The sequence below is a fragment of the Sebastes umbrosus genome, chromosome 1, assembly GCF_015220745.1.
Source record: "Sebastes umbrosus isolate fSebUmb1 chromosome 1, fSebUmb1.pri, whole genome shotgun sequence".
In the NCBI taxonomy this organism is placed as follows: domain Eukaryota; kingdom Metazoa; phylum Chordata; class Actinopteri; order Perciformes; family Sebastidae; genus Sebastes; species Sebastes umbrosus.
The window spans coordinates 8,583,906-8,598,861 of record NC_051269.1 but is presented as its reverse complement, the minus strand read 5'-3'; the positions used below and the strand labels follow the sequence as shown (position 1 = coordinate 8,598,861).

Sequence of the window (14,956 nt, the reverse complement as noted above, 5' to 3'; positions counted from 1 at the left end):
GGAAACAACAAATCAGAGTCGAGCTGGAGCCTTGCCGTCTCTGAGCAGCTGTCAATCAATCGCAAACTCCGATCAAACAGTCAAACTAGGCAGCGCTGATCAAATATGAATCAATATTCTGTTACTGTAATGCCTATTTCTCACATAAGATGTTTTCAGAATCATCTGAGAAAGTTTGTTACCCGGCAGCCATGTTGAGATCAGTTGAGGAAATACCAAGCACCGCCCACCAGACGGAGCAAACTTTCTCATTTTACAGCTAAACAGTACACTACAAGATGTTTCTGAAATCATCTGAGGAGAGAAATAGGCATTACAGTAACAGAATATTGATTCATATTTGATCAGCCCTGCCTAGTTTGACCATTTGATCGGAGTTCAGGAGTGACTGACAGCTGCCTCCGTTGAATGAACAGCCAATAGGAACGCTCTCTCTCTGAAATGACCTGTGATTGGTTAAAGTCTCCCGTCTGAAAGTCTGAAAACAGAGCCATGATGAGGTGCAGAAGTCTAGTTTTCTCTCAGAACACTAGAATTACAATATGCTGAAAGGTTATTACGTAATTTCTGCCCAATGATGCCAAAAACATTCTGCCTACTGCAGCTTTAACATTGTATTGAACATTCAATACAATGACCAAGACCTCAGTCCAAAATAAAAGACGTCCATATCGTCTCCACATGGACTTCCTCCATGGGAGACTTGAATGCCTCATCTTCACTATCCAAGCTGTTCTCAGAGTGTTATTACTGTGTTTTTCATTTAAGGGTCAGTTCACCCAAATTTACCTCTGTGCATTTTATTTGTTTATGTCTCTGTTGTTTTCACAGAAATACTGCAGCTCCTAACATATGTTGTCAGTCAGCTTTGACTTCAAAACATAAGGAATAAAAATAAATCTTTAACTTAATTTTTTTATATATTAAAACAGAAAATAAACAATACTACATTTTCTTTTGAGACTCGGTTTTCTTCTGAAATGACTTTCAACATATTTGAAGAGAACTTTTACATTTTCTGAGACTTAATTTAAAAAGATGAACAGAAGGTTTACAGAAAGAGGAACTGACGGAGGAGGCTGGCAGTTGCAGCCGGACACAGATTCGGTGACACCACAGCTCCACCAGCAAAACATGCCCGACCAGCCCCTCTGAATGAATGGAAGGTTTGACGTGTTAACAAGCTAACAGGCTAACAGCTAGCAGCGTCTCTCAGCAGCAAAGTCCGGATCCAGTAGAGGACTCCTGGTCCGACCCGGTCTGACCCGGTCCCGACCCGGTCCCGACCCGGTCCCGGCAGCATGCAGGCGGAGTTCCGGGCTCCGCGGAGACGCACCCGGGTCCGTGAGGAGTACGAGGCTCCGCTGCCGGTGAGCCGCAGTCCGGAGGAGAGGAGCGACTTCCGGGCGGAGCTCATCAACCAACACGTGCTGGTCTGTCATCCAGACCACATCCGGAAGATCCACAACCAGGTCTGAGTTAGTCCACATCATGTAGAACCAGGTCTGAGTTAGTCCACATCATGTAGAACCAGGTCTGAGTTAGTCCACATCATGTAGAACCAGGTCTGAGTTAGTCCACATCATGTAGAACCAGGTCTGAGTTAGTCCACATAATGTAAAACCAGGTCTGAGTTAGTCCACATCATGTAGAACCAGGTCTGAGTTAGTTCACATCATGTAGAACCAGGTCTGAGTTAGTCCATGTCATGTAACCAGGTCTGAGTTAGTCCACATCAGGTAGAACCATGTCTGAGATAGTCCACATCATGTAGAACCTGGTCTGAGTTAGTCCACATCATGTAGAACCAGGTCTGAGTTAGTCCACATCATGTAGAACCAGGTCTGAGTTAGTTCACATCATGTAGAACCAGGTCTGAGTTAGTCCACATCATGTGGAACCAGGTCTGAGTTAGTACACATCATGTAGAACCAGGTCTGAGTTGGTCCATGTCATGTAACCAGGTCTGAGTTAGTCCACATAATGTAGAACCAGGTCTGAGTTAGTCCACGTCATGTAACCAGGGCTGAGTTAGTCCACATCATGTAGAACCAGGTTTGAGTTAGTCCACATCATGTAGAACCAGATCTGAGTTAGTCCACATCATGTAGAACCAGGTCTGAGTTGGTCCATGTCATGTAACCAGGTCTGAGTTAGTCCACATAATGTAGAACCAGGTCTGAGTTAGTCCACGTCATGTAACCAGGGCTGAGTTAGTCCACATCATGTAGAACCAGGTTTGAGTTAGTCCACATCATGTAGAACCAGGTTTGAGATAATCCACATCATGTAAAGGCAGGTCTGAGTTAGTCCACATCATGTAGAACCAGGTTTGAGTTAGTCCACATCATGTAGAACCAGGTCTGAGTAAGTTCACATCATTTAGAACCAGGTCTGAGTTAGTCCACATCATGTAGAACCAGGTCTGAGTTAGTCCACATCATATAGAACCAGGTCTGAGTTAGTCCACATCTTGTAGAACCAGGTCTGCAATAATTCACATGAAGAACCTTGTTTGAGTTAGTCCACATCATGTAGAACCAGGTCTGAGTTAGTCCACATCACGTAGAACCAGGTCTGAGTTAGTCCACATCTTGTAGAACCAGGTCTGCGATAATTCACATGAAGAACCTTGTCTGAGTTAGTCCACGTCATGTAACCAGGTCTGAGTTAGTCCACATCATGTAGAACCAGGTCTGAGTTAGTCCATGTCATGTAACCAGGTCTGAGTTAGTCCACATCATGTAACCAGGTCTGAGTTAGTCCACATCATGTAGAACCAGGTTTGAGTTAGTCCACATCATGTAGAACCAGGTCTGAGTTAGTCCATGTCATGTAACCAGGTCTGAGTTAGTCCACATCATGTAGAACCAGGTCTGAGTTAGTCCATGTCATGTAACCAGGTCTGAGTTAGTCCACATCATGTAGAACCAGGTCTGAGTTAGTTCACATCATGTAGAACCAGGTCTGAGTTAGTCCATGTCATGTAACCAGGTCTGAGTTAGTTCACATCATGTAGAACCAGGTCTGAGTTAGTCCACATCATGTGGAATCAGGTCTGAGTTAGTACACATCATGTAGAACCAGGTCTGAGTTGGTCCATGTCATGTAACCAGGTCTGAGTTAGTCCACATAATGTAGAACCAGGTCTGAGTTAGTCCACGTCATGTAACCAGGGCTGAGTTAGTCCACATCATGTAGAACCAGGTTTGAGTTAGTCCACATCATGTAGAACCAGGTCTGAGTTAGTCCACATCATGTAGAACCAGGTCTGAGTTGGTCCATGTCATGTAACCAGGTCTGAGTTAGTCCACATAATGTAGAACCAGGTCTGAGTTAGTCCACATCATGTAACCAGAGCTGAGTTAGTCCACATCATGTAGAACCAGGTTTGAGTTAGTCCACATCATGTAGAACCAGGTTTGAGATAATCCACATCATGTAAAGGCAGGTCTGAGTTAGTCCACATCATGTAGAACCAGGTTTGAGTTAGTCCACATCATGTAGAACCAGGTCTGAGTAAGTTCACATCATGTAGAACCAGGTCTGAGTTAGTCCGCATCACGTAGAATCAGGTCTGAGTTAGTCCACATCTTGTAGAACCAGGTCTGCGATAATTCACATGAAGAACCTTGTCTGAGTTAGTCCACATCATGTAGAACCAGGTTTGAGTAAGTCCACATCATGTAGAGCCAGGTCTGAGTTAGTCCACATCATGTAAAAGCAGGTCTGAGTTGGTCCATGTCATGTAATCAGGGCTGAGTTAGTCCACATCATGTAGAACCAGGTTTGAGTAAGTCCACATCATGTAGAGCCAGGTCTGAGTTAGTCCACATCATGTAGAACCAGGTCTGAGTTAGTCCACATAATGTAAAACCAGGTCTGAGTTAGTCCATGTCATGTAACCAGGGCTGAGTTAGTCCACATCATGTAGAACCAGGTTTGAGTTAGTCCACATCATGTAGAACCAGGTCTGAGTTGGTCCATGTCATGTAACCAGGTCTGAGTTAGTCCACGTCATGTAACCAGGTCTGAGTTAGTCCACATCATGTAGAATCAGGTCTGAGTTAGTCCATGTCATGTAACCAGGTCTGAGTTAGTCCACATCATGTAACCAGGTCTGAGTTAGTCCACATCATGTAGAACCAGGTTTGAGTTAGTCCACATCATGTAGAACCAGGTCTGAGTTAGTCCATGTCATGTAACCAGGTCTGAGTTAGTCCACATCATGTAGAACCAGGTCTGAGTTAGTCCATGTCATGTAGAACCAGGTCTGAGTTAGTTCACATCATGTAGAACCAGGTTTGAGTTAGTCCACATCATGTAGAACCAGGTCTGAGTTGGTCCATGTCATGTAACCAGGTCTGAGTTAGTCCACGTCATGTAACCAGGTCTGAGTTAGTCCACATCATGTAGAACCAGGTCTGAGTTAGTCCATGTCATGTAACCAGGTCTGAGTTAGTCCACATCATGTAACCAGGTCTGAGTTAGTCCACATCATGTAGAACCAGGTTTGAGTTAGTCCACATCATGTAGAACCAGGTCTGAGTTAGTCCATGTCATGTAACCAGGTCTGAGTTAGTCCACATCATGTAGAACCACGTCTGAGTTAGTCCATGTCATGTAACCAGGTCTGAGTTAGTCCACATCATGTAGAACCAGGTCTGAGTTAGTTCACATCATGTAGAACCACGTCTGAGTTAGTCCATGTCATGTAACCAGGTCTGAGTTAGTCCACATCATGTAGAACCTGGTCTGAGTTAGTCCACATCATGTAGAACCAGGTCTGAGTTAGTCCACATCATGTAGAACCAGGTCTGAGTTAGTTCACATCATGTAGAACCAGGTCTGAGTTAGTCCACATCATGTGGAACCAGGTCTGAGTTAGTACACATCATGTAGAACCAGGTCTGAGTTGGTCCATGTCATGTAACCAGGTCTGAGTTAGTCCACATAATGTAGAACCAGGTCTGAGTTAGTCCACGTCATGTAACCAGGGCTGAGTTAGTCCACATCATGTAGAACCAGGTTTGAGTTAGTCCACATCATGTAGAACCAGGTTTGAGATAATCCACATCATGTAAAGGCAGGTCTGAGTTAGTCCACATCATGTAGAACCAGGTTTGAGTTAGTCCACATCATGTAGAACCAGGTCTGAGTAAGTTCACATCATGTAGAACCAGGTCTGAGTTAGTCCGCATCACGTAGAATCAGGTCTGAGTTAGTCCACATCTTGTAGAACCAGGTCTGCGATAATTCACATGAAGAACCTTGTCTGAGTTAGTCCACATCATGTAGAACCAGGTTTGAGTAAGTCCACATCATGTAGAGCCAGGTCTGAGTTAGTCCACATCATGTAAAAGCAGGTCTGAGTTGGTCCATGTCATGTAATCAGGGCTGAGTTAGTCCACATCATGTAGAACCAGGTTTGAGTAAATCCACATCATGTAGAGCCAGGTCTGAGTTAGTCCACATCATGTAGAACCAGGTCTGAGTTAGTCCACATAATGTAAAACCAGGTCTGAGTTAGTCCATGTCATGTAACCAGGGCTGAGTTAGTCCACATCATGTAGAACCAGGTTTGAGTTAGTCCACATCATGTAGAACCAGGTTTGAGATAATCCACATCATGTAAAAGCAGGTCTGAGTTAGTCCACATCATTTAGAACCAGGTTTGAGTTAGTCCACATCATGTAGAACCAGGTTTGAGATAATCCACATCATGTAGAACCAGGTTTGAGTTAGTCCACATCATGTAGAACCAGGTCTGAGTTAGTCCACGTCATGTAACCAGGGCTGAGTTAGTCCACATCATGTAGAACCAGGTTTGAGTTAGTCCACATCATGTAAAAGCAGGTCTGAGTTAGTCCACATCATGTAAAAGCAGGTCTGAGTTAGTCCACATTATGTAGAACCAGGTTTGAGTAAGTCCACATCATTTAGAACCAGGTTTGAGTTAGTCCACATCATGTAGAACCAGGTTTGAGATAATCCACATCATGTAGAACCAGGTTTGAGTTAGTCCACATCATGTAGAACCAGGTCTGAGTTAGTCCACGTCATGTAACCAGGGCTGAGTTAGTCCACATCATGTAGAACCAGGTTTGAGATAATCCACATCATGTAGAACCAGGTTTGAGATAATCCACATCATGTAGAACCAGGTCTGAGTTAGTCCACATCATGTAACCAGGTCTGAGTTAGTCCACGTCATGTAACCAGGGCTGATTTAGTCCACATCATGTAGAACCAGGTTTGAGTTAGTCCACATCATGTAGAACCAGGTTTGAGATAATCCACATCATGTAGAACCAGGTCTGAGTTAGTCCACATCATGTGACCAGGTCTGAGTTGGTCCACATCATGTAACCAGGTCTGAGTTAGTCCACATCATGTAACCAGGTCTGAGTTAGTCCACATCATGTAGAACTAGGTTTGAGTTAGTCCACATCATGTAGAACCAGGTTTGAGATAATCCACATCATGTAGAACCAGGTCTGAGTTAGTCCACATCATGTAACCAGGTCTGAGTTAGTCCACATCATGTAGAACCAGGTCTGAGTTAGTCCACATCATGTAGAACCAGGTCTGAGTTAGTCCACATCATGTAGAACCAGGTCTGAGTTAGTCCACATCATGTAACCAGGTCTGAGTTAGTCCACATCATGTAACCAGGTCTGAGTTAGTCCACATCATGTAACCAGGTTTGAGTTAGTCCACATCATGTAACCAGGTCTGAGTTAGTCCACATCATGTTTAACCGGGTCCACATCGGGGTTGCTATCTACTGGACTATAATTTTAATTTATATATAATTTTAATTTAAAGAGACTGTTTGTAACTTCTTACACGTATAAATCTACCGGGTCGGTGTCCCATGCGCGCTCACGTGTGGCTACACTGTTCAGACTCAGAATCCAACACACCAAAACCACAAAGTTCTATCTAGTGAAGCCCGTCTGTTAAACAGTGTTGGCCGCGGTCGGAAGACGCGGGGGAGACTGTAGCTTTGGTCTCCAGGGCCGGAGTCTCTGCTGTACTCGTAGCTCCGAGAATATCTAGTGAATGTACAGTGGACGTTTGTGCAGATATAACTGCTGCAGCTCCTCCAGACCAACAGAGGTTTCCCGTGTCTTGTGAAGTGACGGGGCTCCGCTGCGAGTTACTTTATCGACTACGACCGGGTGCCGGTGTCTCCCCTGTTCCCTCCGGCCGCGGTCGGGAGGCTGAGGCAGGAAAAGCCAACACTAGGATCAGCAGTGATTCATGGAGAGACCTTCGTCTGGTCTTCTAACATTACTGCCAAGCAGCTGAAATATAGAGTGCTATTGTGGTTTTAGCTGACATGTGTCGCCTCACTGTTTTGAGCGATGCTCGTTCATGTCTATTTAGAGCGAGCAACCGCGAGCCCGACGCTGACTTTCATTGACTTAACGGCCACAGGTGTCGCTGTTAACAAGCATTTCTGAAAGTTATAAACAGTCCCTTTAATATTTAATTTAATTTACAGGCTGAGTTAGTCCACATCATGTAGAACCAGGTCTGAGTTAGTCCACATCACAGTCTTGTCTTGTTTCAGGGTTACTTTGGTAAAGGCATCCTGTCCAGAGCCAGACCGGACCACAGCATCTCTGACCAATGGGAGCGTGAGTTCACACCCACACCATGACATCATCATCAGTCCGGTCCAATCAGGGTTGTTCACTGCAGTCAGCTGCCCTCTGTTTCTGTTACAGAACACGAAGGTTTGTTTCTACCGGTCATCTCACAGTCCAGGTGAGTGACATCACATCCTGTCTGCTCACATGTTGACTTCACATATTAGGCTTGTAGCAGCGTTGTGTTTCTAAAACACTTTCGTCCTCCTCCACCTCCTCACATGCAGGTATGATGAACTCCTGAGGTGGGCGGGTTCAGCTCTTTCTGCTCAGGGATTGGATGAAGAAGCTGTCAATCAAACCCTGCTAAACCTCTCTAAGCCAGTAGAGATGGAAGATGTGAGAGGGGTGGAGGAGCCAGGACCAAAGGAGGGAGCCTGTTCCCACACAAAGAGGCTGCGGCCGGGGTCAGAGGTCAGGCCAGAGGCCAAAAGAAGCTGCAGGTAGAGTGGTTCTCTTCTCTGTCACCAGACTCCTCTGAAAATGCTGTCAATTTTATAATCTGCTTTGTGTATTGGAAAACACGCAACTTAGAAACTAAAACATCACACGTTTTCATAAGTTGTGGGTGCTCAGCTGATTCACCATGTTTATAATGTTAATAATAATAATAATAAAAGGTTTAAAGGCTCAGCTCACCCAAATTACAAAACAAAAACACATTTTCTCTCTTCCCCTTAACATCTCAGGTTGGGCCCACAAGACCACGACCCTGATCCCAGCTCAGACCACGACTCTGACCTAGACCCTGACCCTGATCCCAGCTCAGACCAGGAATCTGACCTAGACCCTGACTCCAACTCGGACTCTGATCCTGATCCTGATCCTGATCCTTTGGTTCCAGGTCCTGGTTTCGTCCTGGTGTTCCCTGACAGTGAGGTGAATCTTCAGGCGTTTGTTTTTATTGTTATCCTAACTGTGACGTCTCACTCGGATCACAAAGTGAGTTGTTGGTGTTTCAGTTTAGTCAAAAATTATCTTAAATAAATGAAAATGAATAATTTCTCCACAGCCAGTAAATAGTTTTATCAGCATCCAGAGTCTAAACTGGAAGTTTGATCTAACGGAAGACATTTCCATTAAAGACTGGAGGGAAACGTGTTCAAACTCAGACACAAACTTTATTAATATACAAAGTGACAGCTGCTTCAGTACAACTGGATGATTCAGAAGAACTGTTGTTGTGTATAATTAGTGTATATGTGTGTGTGTCTCTGCAGGTTTGTGGGGGGGTCAGGGAGGTCCGGCGTACTCCGATCTCTCTCACAGAGTGCCTGCAACTCAGTCTGGAGGAGGTAACCCACCAACACTCCCACTAACCATCAGACTGGTTCATGTTCTCACCTCCAGTTTGAATTATTTACACTTTTTTTCTCCAGCTTGTTTCTGTCTATAAATACTACATTACCCATGAGCCCCAGCTGCTGATCAGAGAGTGAACTGATATGTATCTGAATGGTTGGTCAGAGAGCTGAAGGTCACTAATGGGTCATTAAAGGGTCATTCTGTAAATTCTTCAGCAATCAAACTGTCAATCACCTCTACCTGTACCTGGACAGCAGGTAGTGGACAGCTGACTCGCGAACTCCGACCAAACGGTGAAACTAGGCCGCGTTGATCAAATATTAATCAATATTCTGTTACCTTGATGCCTATTTCTCGCCTCAAAGGTTGAGTGTGCCTGTTTGATGTTTTTGTGGATAAAATATTTCTTTTAGTCCAAAACTGAAACTGATTTCTGTGTGATGTTTTATGCGTGACACTTTTATTGCATACATTTTGTATGAAACCCTGGCTGGCGCCCAGTTAAAAACAAATCTATAAAGGTTTGTTGCACAAGAAACCGTTGCAGCGTCTTCACTGCTCTTCATCAGCTGTCTGTCTGTACCTACAGGCCTTCTTCCTGGTCTACAGTCTGGGCTGTCTGTCTGTCTACCTGCACCAGGTAACTGTCTGCCTGCCTGTCTGTCTGAGTTAAAGGATGATTCCGTTCATTTAAACTTGAATATTATTTTCTTGTCTTGTTTGACTTTCTGCTTCTACATTTGTATTTATAAGTGATTAAATAACAAATGAAATCCTGTCACAGTCAGGGAATTCAAACTTGTTTCAGTCATTTAATGACATCATCCATGTCCTCTCCTGTGATTGGTCAGGAGCCCCTGTCAATCATCCAGCTGTGGAGGAAGTTCCGGTCCCTGCGGCCTGACTTCGTCAGCTCGTTCGCGGCCTATCAGCACTGTCGAAGCAGGGGTTGGGTCCCTAAAGGAGGAGGCGGGGCCAAGTACGGCGTTGACCTCAGTAAGACACACACTGAAACACACACAAACACACACACACACTCACACACACGGGTGTGTTCCATTTCAGGCTCATTTCAGTTTCCCTGGAAAAGAAAGAGTTAGAAATCAGTACAGTGGAAACCGCTTATAGTAGGGGTGTAACGATTCATCGACTACATCGATGTATTGATTATATTCCTACGTTCCAACTACATCGATAGGTACTCAGCAAGTTGTCCTTCACGGGGGACGTATATCGATATAAAATCGATTTGAAACGCAAAAATCGATTGTATCGATATTAAGGATTTGCACCTTGTATTTAAGAACGACAAACGTTATATGAAATTGTTTTTTAGCACTTTTATTAGTAAAGAAATGTTAAACGTTAGTCCGGTTGACTCTCCAGACATGCGGCAGCTTGCCAGCTCTGCCCTCTTCAGCGCGATCACGCATCCATGGCGTGCATGCAGACGAACGGCGCACTGGACTCCTCGCTCTCTCACCCGGTAGCGCCGTTGAGTGAGACGGGCAGCGGTCTGCATGAGCTGGCTGCATGTTTCAGGCGCTATCAATCCGCTTGGCGAAAGCGGCTTCACCTACAGGTGCTCGCCCCGTGCGCTGTCGTTTCTTCATTCAGAGAAAATGACTTTCCTTTCCAGTCATGATATCAATGTGCACGCAGCATCAGCCTCAAGTATCCAGCCGGAGACCAAAAAATAAATTCAACTAACGTTAGTCTAACGTAGTTTTAAAATGCTTTTCCGTATGTTTTCATGTATGAAAGACCCCAAATGAACCATGTATGTGGACTACTGGATTACAATAAGTGAATTATTTAAACAGTGTTTGTATAGGAATGATTAGTGTCCCAAGCTGGTTGATCACTATCAGTGGTTGCTCTCTGTATTATTGCTCTACTGTTTAAATTGAAAATGAGGACAGAAGCAGCAGGTTGAACCAATGTTTATTTAACTTGAATAGAAGTTGGTTAATTATATTTTTTGTTAATTATTGCACTGCCTCGTATCTTGAGAACTGAATTAGCAGGTCCTGAAGTTGCACTTTTTATTATTTCAAATAAAAGCTGTATGTATTTGCCATTAATCATTGTGTTTACTTGTTTATATCCATAATTAATTTATCCCTGATTCCCTTACAAGAAAAACTTTGAGGAATCCTGACCTGCACTGTCCAGTATCAGATTTTTATTTCACAGTCACACTGATGGAATTTTTGGCAAAAAAATCGATTTCAAATCATTGAATCATATCATATCTTTCACTTTAGATGAGCCAAATATAGCCCTTGAATCGTATTGGAACCATGGAAATCGTATTGTAGCGTTGTAAAAACGTATCGTTACACCCCTAGCTTATAGTGATCAAAAAGCTATGTGCACGGGGAAAGCACATGTGGTTGAAGCCGCCCTAGTCAAGTGGATTGATAATGCCTGGTCACATAATGCGTGAAAACTGAGTGAAACTCTGTCGATCCTCAACCAGCTCTGCGGCACCGCAGCACGGCAACATATGCAGACGTATGATGCCCGCCTCCCTCCATGCCACTCACCAGGTGAGCAAGTGAGGAGCCCCAGCAAAGGGCAAAGGGACGCCGATCATCTGCATGGTGCTGCGCAGTGCTGCATATGTGTTGCATGGTGCTGCATGTGCTGCATGTGTTCACTTGGCGGTTTCACACAAAACTAAATGGTACAAAAACAAACAGAGATTTTCTTGACTTGAAAATGTATGTTTTAAATTGACAAACGCATGTGTGATTCATGGCACAATTCAAACAGGATTAATAAAATACTTGTCTCTCTGTTGACTACCGTGCATATTTTTTTGTAATAAAGTCCCATGGGGTCCACCAGAAGGGGAGAGACCTCGCCTCTATTATGTCTGTCACATTTTATATGATTCACTTGTCTCTGTACTTTCAGTGTTGTATAGGAAAGGACCACCCTTCTACCATGCCAGGTAACATACACACACACACACACACACACACACACACACTATGGGGGTTGCAAAGGTTCACAGAGGACAAGACGCACATACTCACATGTGATTATTTACTAAAAGTGCCACATGTGTATAGAGTATGTACGTGCGTCTGTGTGTGATTAGTACAACTCAGCCATGCAGACGCATGATGCAAACGAAAATAAAACAATATGAATTGAATTTTGGAAATAATTGTTGATCTTTTTTCAATCAATTTTGACTTTTTTATTTTACCGTCCTTGAAACCCTTAAAGGGACTATTTGTAACTTTCAGAAATGCTTCTTAACAGCGACACCTGTGGCCGTGAAATCAACGAAAGTCAGCGTCGGGCTCGCGCTTGTGCTCGCTCTAAATAGACATGAACGAGCATTGCTCAAAACAGTGAGGCGACACACGTCAGCTAAAACCACAATATCACTCTATATTTCAGCTGCTTTGCAGTAATGTTAGCTGACCAGACGAAGATCTCTCCATGAATCAATGCTGATACTGTGTTTGCTTCTCCTGCCTCAGCGCAGGCTTCAGCAGCGGGGCTCCGTAGCGAGAAACTCGTCTCCCTCCGCCCGCAGCCGGAGTGAACAGGGAGACACCGGCACCCGGTCGGTAACGAGACGACAAGGTTTCTCTCTGTAGAGCCCCGTTACTTCCCAAGACACGGGAAACCTCTGTTGATCTGGTGAAGCTGCAGCATTTATTTCTGCACAAACGTCCACTGAACATTCACTAGATATTCTCAGAGCTAAACTAACTCTTCTGCAGTGTGGAGTGAGCACGCGAGAACGCGCGCGCTGTCTGAGTGAAGGCAGGCAGGCAGAGGAGCGGGGACGCCGGCCACACGTGAGCGCGCATATGCGAGCGCGCATGTGTCCCGACCCGATACATTTATACGCTCAGAAAGTTACAAACAGTCCCTTTAAAACCAAGTTTGAACCCTCAAACTCGAAAACATGTCGCTCTTTTTTTTATCTATCTTTTTTTTTTGTTTTAAATCTTCACTTTCTCACAAATGACTCTCTTAAAAACTCTCCTCACTTTAAAAAGTAAATTAATTAAAAATTAACTTTAAAATTAAAAAGTACATTTTTAGTAAAAAACCTGTCCTCCATACAGAAATGTCACAAATTGTCCCTCTCCTCTTCCCATAGTTATTCGGTGGTAATTGAGCGGGTTGATGGTGAATTCAGGGGCTCCACATTGCGTCCGTTTTCGTGGCGTTCTCTGGCGGCTCTCAGTAGGATCACCTCCAACGTCTCTAAGGTAACGAGTCGTCAGACGACAGATCAGGTGAGATCTGATTCAGGTGTTTCATTTCTCTGTTTGTTTTACAGGAGCTGATGTTGTGTTACATCATCTATCCAGCCGACCTATCAGAAGCTGAGCTGGACTCACCGGCCTGTCTGAGCAGACTGAAGGTTCAGGTAAACAACAGGAAGCAGCAGCAACTATTCAATAAGTCAAATTATTGATTAGTTGATTGAAAGAAAAATAATCTGAAACTTTTAATAATTCAAGAAACTTTTTGTTAAAAATTATTTTAAAAGCAAACGACCTCTGTGAATAAATGATGAAGCAGGAAGAGCTGAAAACATCAGATGTGTGTGGAGAGATGAGAAGACTAACCTTCCTCACATTAATACAGGAAACAAACAGAATGTCATATTTCCATGTAGGGCTGTCAATTGGTTAACATAGCTAATTACGATTATTTGCACATTTTTTATCTGTTCAGAATAAAAAAGGGAGATTTGTTAAGATTAATTAAGCTGATTCATTTTCTGTTGATGGACTGATCCATTATGGTGGACGAAACATGCCCAAATAAATAAATTAAATAAATAAATGACTCGATAAATGAATAAATATGTCATTAAATGTAGCAAAATAATATTGAACATAAATGTAAAATGTGACATTTACGGAAATAAATAAGTTTGGGGGAATAAATAAGGAAAAATTGTGCAGAAATGAATAAATGCGTAATACATAAATAAATATATACATGTAAAAATAAATAAATAAAATTAAGTAAATAGATAAGGGAATTAATAAAAAGCAAAATCTATATAAAAAAAAGCAAATTAAAACAGAAATAGCACTTTATGTCACATTTTATCAATTAATGGCTGCATTTATTTTTTATATTATCTTTCCTATATTTATTGACATATTTATTTACTTATTCATTTATTTTGGCAGGTGTCCTCCTCCATAATAATAAAGTTTGATCAAACAAAAGAGGCAATAAAGTGTAAAGGTCTTTTCTCTCAACAGGAAGTGATTGTCAGCAGGTGGGTTTCTTCCAAAGAGCGAACGGAGCAGGATGACATCTGACTGGCTGACAGGAGACTTCCGAAACTGATGATGTCAAAGAGTGACGTCACAAAGAGACAGAGCTAAAAATGGATAAAGGATAGGAGAATAACATTTTTGTCATGAGAGTCAGGAACAACATGAAGAGTTTGAAAGCTCAGATGTCTGAGTGTCCCTGATGCCAGCATGAATCCTGACAGGGAGTTCCAGACCAGATATGTGTGTGGTGCTGCTGCATGTTGTTACTTAAAAACAACAATAAACAATAAATGTATGAATCAAAGAGCTGCACAGCTGTGTCATGTGTAATGTTCCTGTTTTATATGTGACCATGTTTTAACCTGCTGTTGATACAAACTCAACATGTCCTCCATGTTCACCTGTTTGTCTCTATAATGTGCACCAGCCTCTGAGGGTTGATTTACTTTCTTTAATTTCAATTTCTGTGTGTTTCATTGGAATGATGTGAAGAGATTTGTGCTGCCAAAAACAAATAAGTAAAATAATGCACAAAGAAAATAAAACAGTGGTGATTATTTAGGTTTAGGTTCTTTTAATACAGGGGTCAGCAAACTTTAAAAGAGCCATTTTAGGCAAATAAAAAAAAAGAAATCTGTCTGGAGCCGCAAAACATTTGATCATTGTGATGAAGGTAACACAGTTTATAGTCTTAAGTATTTAGTATATAAGTCTAAT

The 14,956-nt window shown here is 43.0% G+C and overlaps 1 protein-coding gene across 1 annotated transcript; it reads left to right on the top strand.

The window, feature by feature from the left end:
* Positions 1-1,097: 1,097 nt before the first annotated feature.
* Positions 1,098-14,551, top strand: tsen2 (TSEN2 tRNA splicing endonuclease subunit). Its single transcript, XM_037784840.1, has 12 exons — positions 1,098-1,472; positions 7,580-7,646; positions 7,737-7,776; positions 7,886-8,101; positions 8,348-8,537; positions 8,879-8,953; positions 9,553-9,603; positions 9,815-9,959; positions 11,886-11,922; positions 13,096-13,207; positions 13,279-13,368; positions 14,222-14,551. Exons 1-12 carry the CDS (start codon positions 1,302-1,304, stop codon positions 14,279-14,281), a joined length of 1,254 nt encoding a protein of 417 aa, XP_037640768.1. The 5' UTR covers positions 1,098-1,301; the 3' UTR covers positions 14,282-14,551.
* Positions 14,552-14,956: the final 405 nt, after the last annotated feature.